General features: G+C 45.0%; 1 protein-coding gene across 1 annotated transcript in view; it reads left to right on the top strand.

The window, feature by feature from the left end:
- Positions 1–1,779: 1,779 nt before the first annotated feature.
- Positions 1,780–11,882, top strand: part of RYR3 (ryanodine receptor 3) — a 418,103-nt gene continuing 408,000 nt past the window's right edge. The window contains exons 1-2 of the mRNA XM_075532282.1: positions 1,780–1,806; positions 2,011–2,130. Coding sequence (XP_075388397.1) covers positions 1,780–1,806; positions 2,011–2,130 — 147 coding nt within the window. The remainder of the gene's footprint in view (positions 1,807–2,010; positions 2,131–11,882) is intronic.

The following is an 11,882-nucleotide window of genomic DNA, read 5'->3' as shown; positions in this document are numbered from 1 at the left end:
GACCAGAGCATGTACACTGTACAGATAAAAGCTGGAAACACAGAGAATCCAGGACAGATAAAAAACCCTTAGGACCAATATTGAGAGTGGTAATACCACGAGGGTTAAAGGAAGGCAGTGGGTTGGGGGAGGGAAGGGGGGCAGGGGGAACCAATCACAATGATCTACATATAACTCCCTCCCAGGGAGGCAGACAGAAGAAAAGTGGGTGAAGGGAGACATTGGTCAGTGTAAGACATGAAATCATAATTTATAAATTATCAAAGGTTCATGAGTGAGGCAGGGGAGGGAGGGAGTGAGGGAGGGAGGGAAAATGAGGAGCTGATTCCAGGGGCTTGGGTAGAAAGAGAATATTTTGAAAATGATGGTGGCAGTTGTGCAAATGTGCTTGACACAATGGATGGATTGTGATGAGTTGTATGAGTCCTCAGTAAAATGTTTAACAAAAAAGATTCCCCCCCCCCCATTTAACCAGGCACACCATAGAGTTTAAGGGGGTAAAGGACCATTTCTATTTAATCTGCCTTCCCAACACTTCAGAACAAACACTAGCATCCATATGATATAAGGTAAAGGACAGGTGAGCCGTATCTAAGGTGAAGACTTCTCTTTGGTTCTTCCTTTGACTTATTCATATTTGCCAAGCTTTTTAATGTTTCAAACTCAGTCAAGTGGTAGGTGCTAGAGAACACAAATAGTGAGATTGGAGAAGCAAAGATGGAGGGCTTAGTAAGGAACATATTCAATGAGCATATTATTGTTAATAACTGACTGCCTCTCTTTCTGGGAAATCAGTAAGAAAATTGCCATTCAAACAAAATTGGGGAGAAATGTTGGGGCTTTCTACCCTTGTAAAGAGTTAGTCTCAGAAACCCGCAGGGACAGGTCTACCCTGCCCTACAGGGCCACTAGGAGTCAGTATCGACTTAATGACAGTGAGTTTCTAGAATTTCAGGGTCCTGTGAATGAGTTGTAGGAAACAGACCATTTCCATGGGGATTTAGAGTAGCTCTTCTACAGGATATTTGAATCTTTACAATCTGAACCTCCAGTTTTCAGTGCTTATTCTTCCTGTCCGCTGCATCTCTATTTCACGTATTTCCCCATTGCATCTACCAATGTGCTACCCACTACAGACCCCCACCTCATTGAAGCACATTAGCCTCCTCCATCACCAAACAAAATACAGACTTTCTCTCCATTTATCCAGGCTCCTCTGTTATATTTTGTTTTGTTTGGGTTGGAGAGTGTGTATCAGGGGGTGTTCTTGGAATAATGTTGTCTTCTGTTCCATCTTACTGTTGTGTTGGGCACTGGGAAAGCTGGTTTAGAAGTTTGTACTTGCTCAAGTGTTGCCGTTTTCTGGCCACCTTGAGTGCATGCACTGAACCACCTTGGAAGTGAGGTTCTGAACCTAGAGGGACAGCAAGTAGAAGAAAGGGCTTGGGGGCAGTAGGGACAGTGGGGGGGTGGGGTGTAAAAGGGAGATGGTGTCAAGGATTCCATGGAGAAAAAGAATGCTTGGGAACTGCTTTGGTAGCAATGGTACATTCTACTTGGCCTAACTGAAATGCTCTGGAAAAGATATTAAATCCCAACTCTTAAGAAAAGAACATTGGAACTGGGGGAAAATGTGAGCTCATACTATTTTGAAGGGGCAAAAAGGTCATGGAAAATATGGCAAGAAAAGATAATAGAACCTTTCCATGAAGCTTTGGAAGTCCCCACACATGTGTGCAGTGTGTCCATTCCATCTCCTTATCTCAGTCACTCAGTTCCATGGTTGAGGTAAAGGTCTTCTTCAGAGTAAGTGCTTAATTATGCCATGTGACCATCGCTGTAAAAATTCTGAAGGAAAAGACAGATCCTCCTCTTCTAATATTCCAAAACACGTCCCCCCTCATGGGAGGTTACCAGCCTCCCTGACTCAGGTAGAACCAGGTGCTGTGGGGGCCTGGTTTAAAGTGGAGACCTCATCCTTACCATTTTGTGTGTGTCTTCTCCTGGCAGGAAGATGAAGTGGTGCTTCAGTGCGTTGCGAACCTTCACAAGGAGCAAAGGAAGTTCTGCCTGGCGGCCGAGGGACTTGGGAATCGGCTGTGCTTCTTGGAGCCAACTTCAGAAGCCAAGGTAAGATTGACGCTCCCCCACCTCCCCTCCCCTTCTCTCAGTCATTTAGGGGAAGGGCTGTCGGCAGATGCGGCTGAGGGAGGCGGTCTGAAAGGATCTGTTTGTTTTTACAAGGGAAAGCTGAGCCAGTTGAAGGCCCCACTCTTCCCAAATCAAAAGCACGGACACAGGAACTAGAAGTGCTCTTGAAGCCAGTGATTCCTCATCACCGTCCCTAGGGATAGAGGTCCTTCTCACGCCCCGAGCCCTGGTCCTCTGGTTGCTTGGTCAGTGCTTGAAAGCTCTTTGAGTGTGGGTTCTGTTCTCTGGCTGTCAGTTTATTGCTACACGGAGGGTGGGTGCTTGAGTCTGCATATCAGCACCAGCACATCCTTTTCCCATCCCAACTGGGCTGAGGTTGTGGTAACTGTTGGACCGCTGATCCCTGCCTCTGTGGGGAGCTGGGACACTGTGGCTCTTCAGCTGTGTTTCTCCCTGCTTGTCATGATCTGTCTGTGAAGGGGGTGGTCTGTGTGCTGGGCACTGTCATCCTAGTCATCATTTCTAACCATTCTTCTAAGCTCCGTTGTCTCCCAGAACTTAAAAAAGAAAGAAACTCATCATTTCCAAAAGCTCGCCACACTGGCCGGACAGGTATCCCACTAAACTAGCACAACACAGACACCCGTGCCCAGCCTGAACAACCCCAGGAAACACCAGTGTCTCCCCAAGCCTTCTCCCCTCCCCCCTTCCCCTCCCCCTCGGTAAGACCCTACGCCACAGTGCAGACATCCTTTGTCACCATGCTGATAGCATAGCGTTGTGTTTAACTAAATGGCAAGGAAACGAGACAAGGAAGGTTTCTATCTTTTTAAAGGTCTTAGACTTGATTTCCCTAAGGTCCACCTCATTTTGCTTCTTGTTCTTTCTGGGGTATTTTTCTTTTCATTCCCAGCAGTCTGGAATAATAGGAAGATCATTACATTAGAAGCCAAGAAGTTAATGCTCAACCATTAAGGAGTCAGGTGACCATAACCAAGTCATCCAGCCTTGTTTGCAGTCAGCTCGTTTGCAGCAGGGTGCAGTGGGGAGAGTGTGGGCCTGGATTAGGAACTGCCCCACCCTGAAGTCCCTGTGTTTGTTGGCTGGGGTATAAGGAATGGTTACAAGCACAGGCCCTAGAGCCAGAGTCAGATGGGTTAGATCCTGTCTCACCAGGTCAATTAGTTAAGCCACTGCCTTGGAAAGTCACCTGGCCTTTCATGTGGGTCACTGTAACAGTAACAATTTTTCATTACAATTATTAGGGGCTCATACAACTCTTATCACAATCCATACATACATCAATTGTGTAAAGCACATCTGTACATTCTTTGCCCTCATCATTTTCAAAGCATTTGCTCTCCACTTAAGCCCTTTGCATCAGGTCCTCTTTGTTTTCCCCTCCCTCCCGGCTCCCCCCTCCCTCATGTGCCCTTGATAATCTAGAGATTGTTATTTTGTCATATCTTGCCCTATCCGGAGTCTCTCTTCCCCCCCTTCTCTGCTGTCCGTCTCCCAGGGAGGAGGTCACATGTGGATCCTTGTAATCAGTTCCCCCTTTCCAACTCACTCACCCTCTACTCTCCCAGCATCGTCCCTCACACCCTTGGTCCTGAAGGTATCGTCCACCCTGGATTCCCTGTGCCTCCAGTGTACAACCTCTGCCCTATCCAGTCCTGCAAGGTAGAATTCGGATCATGGTACTTGGGAGTAGGAAACATCCAGGATATGGGGGAAAGCTGTGTTCTTCATCGGTACTACATCGCAGCCTGACTGACCCATCTCCTCTCCTAAACCCGTCTGTGAGGGGATCTCCAGTGGCCAACAAATGGGCTTTGGGTCTCCACTCTGCACTTCCCCCTTCATTCACTGTGGTAAGATTTTTTTTTGCATGATGTCTTATACCCGGTCCCTTTGGCACCTCGTGATCGCACAGGCTGGTGTGCTTCTTCCACGTGGGCTTTATTGCTTCTGAGCTAGATGGCCGCTTGTTCACCTTCAAGCCTTTAAGACCCCAGGCACTATCTCTTTTGATAGCCGGGCACCATCAGCTTTCTTCACCACATTTGCTTATGCACCCGTTTGTCTTCGGCAATCGTATCATGGAAGTGTGCAGACAATTATATGATTTTTTGTTCTTTGATGCCTGATTACTGATCCCTTTGGGACCACGTGATCATACAGGCTGCTGTGTTCTTCATGTGGGCTTTGTTGCTTCTGAGCTAGATGGCCGCTTGTTTATCTTCAAGCCTTTAAGACCCCAGACACAATCTCTTTTGATAGCCGGGCACCATCAGCTTTCTTCACCACATTTACTTGTTCACCCACTTTGACTTCAGCAGTTGTCGGGAGGGTGAGCATCATATAGTGCCAATTTAATAAAAGAAATTATTCATGCATTGAGGGAGTGCTTGAGTAGAGGCCCAAGGTCCTTCTGCCACCTTAATACTAAACCTATAGATATAGACACATACATCTATTTCCCCATCCTCATATATATAATTGCATGTACATGTCTTTGTCTAGACCTCTATAAATGCCCTTTGACTCCTAGCTCTTTCCTCCATCTCCCTTGACTTTCTCCTGCCCCACTACCATGCTCCATCCCCACCTGGGTTACAGCTGTACCTCTTCTTTACATAACCTTGCCCTTGATCATTCCCTACCAGGCCTGCCACTCCCCCCTCACTTCCATTTTGGGTCCCATGTTGTTCCCTTGTCCCTGTGTTTGTTAACACCACTTCCTTACTCCCCCACTTCCCACTATCCCAAGTCCCCCCGGAACTGTCAGTCCCGTTGTTTTTCCTCCAGATAGTTCATCCAGCCTGTCTTATTTAGACAGACCTGTGGAGACAATAACATGCACAAAAACAAGACAGAGGAAAACAAAGCAACAGTATACAACCAGACAACAAAACAACAACAACAAACCACTGACAAAGAACAAAACAAAACACATCAAGAAAGAAAAGCTTATATTTAGTTCAAGGATCGTTTGTTGGCCCTTAGGAGTGCTTTCCAGTCCAGTCTGTTGGGGTACGACGCCCTGGCCCCAAAGTCCACTTTCAGCATTCCCTGGGGACCTTGCCACTCCATTCCCTTGCTGTTCCGCTGCACTCCCCCAGTGCTTTGCCTTGGTGTGGTGGGATCAGGTCAGGTGCAATTCCCACACTGTGTCTCCGGTGTTGTCCCCTGTATCGCCCTTGGTCACTGAGGGGCATCATATCTCATAGTGGGGCCAGCCATGTTGTTCTCTCTGTGGACTGACTGCTCTAATCAGGAACATCATCCTCGCGGCCTGGTGGGCCAGGCTGTGCTCCTCCCTCTCCTCCTCCCCTTTCATCTGCTCCTGTGTGCTCTGACCAGATATGTCCATCTCCCGGAGCTGCAGAATCAATGTCGTCCTTTGAAACAAATTCTTCTCGGGGGAGGGGCAGGAATCCACTTAATTTTTGGTGCTGGGGCCAGCCTCCCAGACCTCTCCACTGGTTCCCCATTCCACGCCGGTATATTGCATTCACACCTTGTGGCACTGGGTTGAAGTCTGGTCCCGCTTTCCCTGTGGAGATATAAACAATACCCTCCCCTTGGGTGGGTTAGTGCCCCATGCTCCCACTTCCCTTTTCTTCCTTATATTCATCCTTTTGTTTTCCTTTCCCCACCTCCTCCACTGTTGTCTACCATGTGCATCCCTGGTTTTGATCTGGTCTCTGCCATACTATATGGTTTTCATCAGGACTGAAAAGTTAATCTGTTACTTGTCTATGAGATTGTAGCTCGACGCAACCAGTGACTATTGTCATTTAACTGCAGGCCAGCGATTTAAACGGGGATTTAGTTTTCCCATCAGTTAAATAAGACTAAATTTCAGGAGTACTGCGCAAATAAAGGAAAAGGATATCTGTAAAGCACAGTGAAACAAACCGAATAATATAGAACACTTCCTACTAGCTAGAGTCGATGCTAGAACTAAATATAATATTACTATCCCTTCTGACTTAGAAAGTGTGATTTTGTGTAGGCAAAGAAGCCACGGATCTGCCCTTAAACTTGTAACATTCTGAGCTGTCCACTGGAGGCCTTAGATAAAGTAGTCTTTCCAGTACAAACCGACTTCAGTCTGTGAACTTTGCTCTATGGTTGCAATTGTCTTCTCTAAGCCAGGATATAAGCAACTTCACCTTGGAGTCTCTTTGAATCACCCAGTTCTAACAATGACGTCTATTCCAACTCACCGTGGCCCTATCAGATGGGTAGAACTGCCCCTGTGGATTTCCAAGACTATACCTGTTTAACGAAAGTAGAAAGCCTTGGTTTTTCTCCCAGAGAGTGGCTGATGGTTTTGAACTGCTGACTTTGTGGTTTTCAGCCAAACTTATAACCACTCCATCACCAGGGCTCCCTAGGTGCAATCACCAAACCAAACGCCGTGTCATCGTGTTTATTCGGACTTATAGCAACCTTATAGGACAGAGTAGAACTGGCTCAGGGGTTTCCAAGACTGCAATTCCTCAGGGGAGTGGAAAGCCCCATGCAGCAGGGAAGGTAAAAAACTCTTTTCAACACTCACAGACTAAGAGATGCCCTTAATTTTTTAAAAGACTTCCACTACTTTTAGACATCATTAGCATATTCTTCCTATGAAACATTACCACACAGGGATTCTTCTTCTTCTTTTTGAGAAGATCTTAATTTTAAGCTTACAATACAATAACAAAGCTAAAGAATGTTTTATGACGTGGTCACCCATCTGTTACCACCTTGTCACAACTGTTTCCATTTTTGGGGTCTCATTCTTCCAGGGAGCAGCCAATAAGTTGGGACCCGATTAAAGAAGTTGTCACCTTTCTTGTAGTCAGCTACCACATGCAAACCTCTGTCCTGGTGGCCTGTCCTTTCCTTTCCCCTAATGCCCTAGCATCAGGTTTTACACACCAACTGAGCCACTCTGAGGTTCTTGAGAGAACTGATGTAAGCCATGCAGTGAGGGTAGGAAGGTCTATTCCCCAGCCCAGCACTGGGCGTAGGCACAGGCATCAAATACCATTCCTGTCAGCTCTCTAGTCACCCCGTCACCCGAGGGGCATCCTGCATCAGCAGTGTTTCAAGTGAATGTGACACAGAAAAAGACAATGGTTGCTTTCTGGGGAAAAGAAAGGCTTCAGAGATGAGCTAAAGTGCCCAAAAGATATCCATAGTGCATGAGCCCAGAGAAAAGAAGATTGTATGGAAGCAATCCGTGACGAGGGCAAATAATGAGGAGCAGAACTGTAAGACCGTCACTGCTTGCTGCAGACAGAGGCTCTTGAGAGCCCTCTTGTGACCTTGATTCCAGCATCATGACCCATTCGTCCTTGAAGGGCTCTTGAGACTGTACTGATACTGATAGAAGTATTGTCAATCAGCTTCCCTTTCCAATGAACACAGGTGCAATAAGTAAAAGGTATTTTTGTGTTGTCAGAGAGACTCAGAACTGGAAGTAGAGATCAGAAAAACATGGGGGTTGTGAGCGGGGATAGGTCTCTTTATCCTCCCAGGAGCAAGTTCTGTTTGTGTTAGCAGCCATTTCTTAAGATGATAATGTTTTACTCACACACACACACACACACACACACACACACACACGGAAACAAACCCGCCGTCATCTGGAGTGGAAGAGGTCCATATTTTGTGCCTCTTTTGAAGAAAGTTGACCCAACAGACTGCTCACAGTAAAGAACAACATTACGGATATCACATGCAAGTAAAATTGTGCTGCAGATCATGCAACAATCGCTGCAGCAGTACATTGACAGGGATATACCAGCGTTTCAGGCAGGATTCGGAAAAGGATGTGGAACAAGGGATAGCCTTGCTGAGGTCAGATGGAGCTTGGCTGAAAGCAGAGAATACCAGGAAGATATTTACTTGTGTTTTACTGGCGATGTATGCCAAGGATTAAGGATAGCCTTGAGAAGAATGAAAATTCCAGAACATGACCGTTGTGCGCAGGTGGAACCCCTGCATGTTTTAGAATCAGGAAATGAGTTTCATCCTCTTACTGTACTTAGTCAATCTGTATGCTGAAAAAATAATCAGAGAAGCTGGGTTATATGAAGAAAAATATGACATCAGGACGAAAAGAAAGTTTATTAACCTGGGATATGCGGATGACCCAACCTTGCTTGAGGTTGATTTGAAGCACTTGCTGATGAAGATCAAGGATTGAAGCCTTCAGTATGGATTACAACTCAGTGTAAAGAAGACCTAAACCTTCGCAACTGGACCAATACGTAATATCATGGCTGTAGAAAAAAGGTTGAAGTTGTCGAGGATTTTGTCTTGCTGTAATCCACAATCGATGAAGTAGTCAGGTCAAGAGATCACTCATTGCATTAGGTAAATCTACTTTACAATGTCTCTTTAAGGTGTTGAAAAGCAGAGAGGTCACTTTGAGGTCTAAGGTGTGCCTGACCCAAGCCAAGGTATTTTCATTAGCCTCATGTGCATGTGAAAGTTGCACATTGGCTAAGGAAGACTGAAGAAGAATCAAGGTGTTTGAGTTGTGGTGCTGGAGAAACACATTAAAAGTAGTCCCACTCCTGCCCCAGATGAGAGCTCAGGGGCAAAGAAATGAGGTCCACATCAGGCTGGTCTGAGTCACCGGGGTTAAGGGTCCTCCTATATGACACAGGAGCTAGGAGGGTGTCCTATAACCACTTCGTAGGCACACATCTGAGGTCCTCACAAAAGACTATCCTAGCTATGAGTCACCACTCTCAGAATTTCAATCAGGTGGCTTCCTCTAAAGTGTTTGGTTTTTCCTCCCCAAGCCAGATGTAGTCTACCTCACAGAAATAATTTTCTCAGAAAACTGTGTTGCCTGGTACTATAATTACCATACCATGTGTGTGTTAGTCTGGGTAGGCCAGAGAAACAAAGCCACAGAAACTCATATGTATACAAGAGAGAGTTTTATCTAAACAGTAAGTGTACATTAAGAAAGCATCTCAACCCAGTGCTGTCCAAGCCCCTAAGCCCAACATTAGCCCATATGTCCGACACCAATCTACAAAGTCCTCAATCTCACAAAACACATGCAATGACTGCAGGAGGAAAGCCGAGTCAGTGAACATGTAAGCATCTCAGCTCTGGTAGGGCTCTCCCAAGTAAGTCCATGTGGCTTCTCCTCAGGGATGTCTTGCAGGAAGTGAGCCTTACCAGCTAAAGCAGGAAACTGGCTAAGGCAGCTGCACCCTGGTCCGACCATCACAAAGCAAGAGACCCAAGAACGAGAAAGGCAAGGCTCACCGAGCCATTTCTCTCTGTCCTTCAATTAACCCCACATGTGTTTAACAGCCAGGTTGGCACAATTACCCTAACTATCTCAGCATGCTTAACGAAGTAGGCCCAGGAGCAAAACTACAGTTAACTGAAGGTTAAATCTTCCTGCCAAAAGGCAACTTCAGAAGCCTTTCCCCTAGGCGACCTCTGATGATGCCAATTTTTAACTTTGGAAAGGTCTTTCCTGCACTTTTCCAAATCCCATCTTCCACCTTCCTAGTAATAAATAGATCATTATCAAGAGTAGAAAGAATAAAGTGACATTTTTATTTAAAATCAATTTTGATGGATCAAGACTTGCTTGTTAGATTGTTTTTAATAATGAGGGAGTGGAAATTGATAAAGAAGAAACAAGCTGGCTGAATGTCTTGGAAATTGTGCCTTTGAAAAGCTGGTATTTGGGCTCTAGTTGATGAAGGATGGACGTTCTACCTCTCCTGTCAGAAACAATTAATCTGTTTTACTGACCGTGGTTTATTCAGCCTGAAAATTACAGTTTGTTTTAAGGGCCCCGGACATTCCGGGAGAGATTCCACTTTTGCTTTCTCCTCTTTTGAAAAAGAAACTAGTCCCTGTGGTGTCTAGGACGTGTTGTCATTCGCAAGACCCACAATTAAGCATTGGCTACTGTGCAGACATCGTTACGTAGGGGACACAAATTAAGATTGGATTCTTGTCCAAAGATCTCTCATTTTCTGGTATGCTTTTCTCGTTCGCTCTGTCGGAGAGTTGCAGTGTCTGTGAAAGGTGAAGCAGGTGCAGGACCAAGCAGTGTTTCACAGTCGATTTCTTTGAGTCTCAATTGACTTGATAGCATCTAACAAATTATTTGAAGTATGTATGAATTTGTGTGTACTTTATATGTAAATACTATACTATTTTTAATAATAAAGAACATTTATCTTTAAAAAAAGAAAAGATAAGCCTGTGCAAATTCATCAGAGCTGGTGCCCTTGCCTGGGTGCGCTTTCAGGTTTCTGTTTCAGTGTGCAGTAGTCTGTATGGAGCAGAGAACTCCAGGATAGGTGAAACTATTATACAACTTATTTAAAACAACAACAACAACAAAAAAAGCCTTCTCCTATAACATAGAGACTTCCATGTTGAGATTTTGCCTGATTTGTCGGTTTGGTTTGGTTTTTAGCATTTGTGAGGCATCTTATGCTAGAGGCTGTGTACTTTGGCAGGTGCTTTGTGTCTGCTCACGTCATCTTTACAACCATCTGAAACAAACGTTGTCCTCATTTACAGAGAAGAAAGACACAGGGATTTAAACAAGCAAGGTGACTTTCTGAAGATTACTCATTCTGGGCGTGAATCACTGTTTATTTCTATAGTATTCATAAATAACGATTATCGGGATCCCACTTACTTACAGTCAAGAAAGCCATCTAAGTTCCTATGATTATATTTCAAGAGAACCCGACAGACTCCCTTGCACCACCCACATTCACCCCCACCCTCATACACCCCTCCCTGCCAATAGCATACCCTAAAAAAAGCCTGGTGTTCTTATGTTAGAAACACACACACGTCTTTTGCTTAAATCAAAATGAAACTATTAAATGCAAATGATCCGAGGGAACATATGATGTATTGTCAATTTCTTTGACAATTGGCATATACTTGACATATATATTTTAAGTGGGTTTACACAGGCACATAAGGCTGATTACCGAATGTCTCTATATTGGGATAGGAGACACAGACACTGTGGGGGTCAAGGCAGCTACTGTCCTGAATTCTATATCTGTTCTTGCTCTTGACTTCTGCCAGTCCATGCCCTCTGAAGTCAAGGTTAAGAAAGAGGACCCTTGAGTCAGATTGCCTGGTTTGGTAATTCTGGCTCTCCTTAGAAATACCTGTGTGATCATGGGCAAATGACTTGCTGCTGCAGGTTCTTCAGATTTTAAATTCTTTCCATCTTAGAGAATTTTATAAAAATTAACCTGCATGGGTTCACACTTACACAGTGCATGCAACCATGCTTGACACATCAAAAGCGTTATTTAAGCAATGTGATAGGCTGGCATCTGTAAAGCAAAATCAGGGATGTGTGGTGTGTGTGTGTGTGTGTGTGTGTGTGTGTGTGTGTGTGTGTAAAGAGATTTATATCAAGAAATGGCTCACACTGTTATAAATTTAAAACAAAACAAAAACTCACTGCCGCCAAGTTGATGCCAAGTCATAGCGACCCTTATCGTTCAAGGTAGAACTACCCCTGTGAGTTTCTGAGACACTACTGTTTGCAGGAGAGAAAGCCTCCTTTTTTTCTCTTGAGGAGCTGCTGGTAGTTTTGAGCTACTGACCTTGTGGGTCGAAGCCCAATGTATAACCCTTACATCATCAGGGCTCCTCAGAAATGGACAAATCCAGTCTCATTCAAGTCAGTGGGCCAGACATAAGCT

The sequence above is a fragment of the Tenrec ecaudatus genome, chromosome 14 (genome assembly GCF_050624435.1).
Source record: "Tenrec ecaudatus isolate mTenEca1 chromosome 14, mTenEca1.hap1, whole genome shotgun sequence".
Classification (NCBI taxonomy): domain Eukaryota; kingdom Metazoa; phylum Chordata; class Mammalia; order Afrosoricida; family Tenrecidae; genus Tenrec; species Tenrec ecaudatus.
This window is presented reverse-complemented; position numbering and strand designations above follow the sequence as displayed.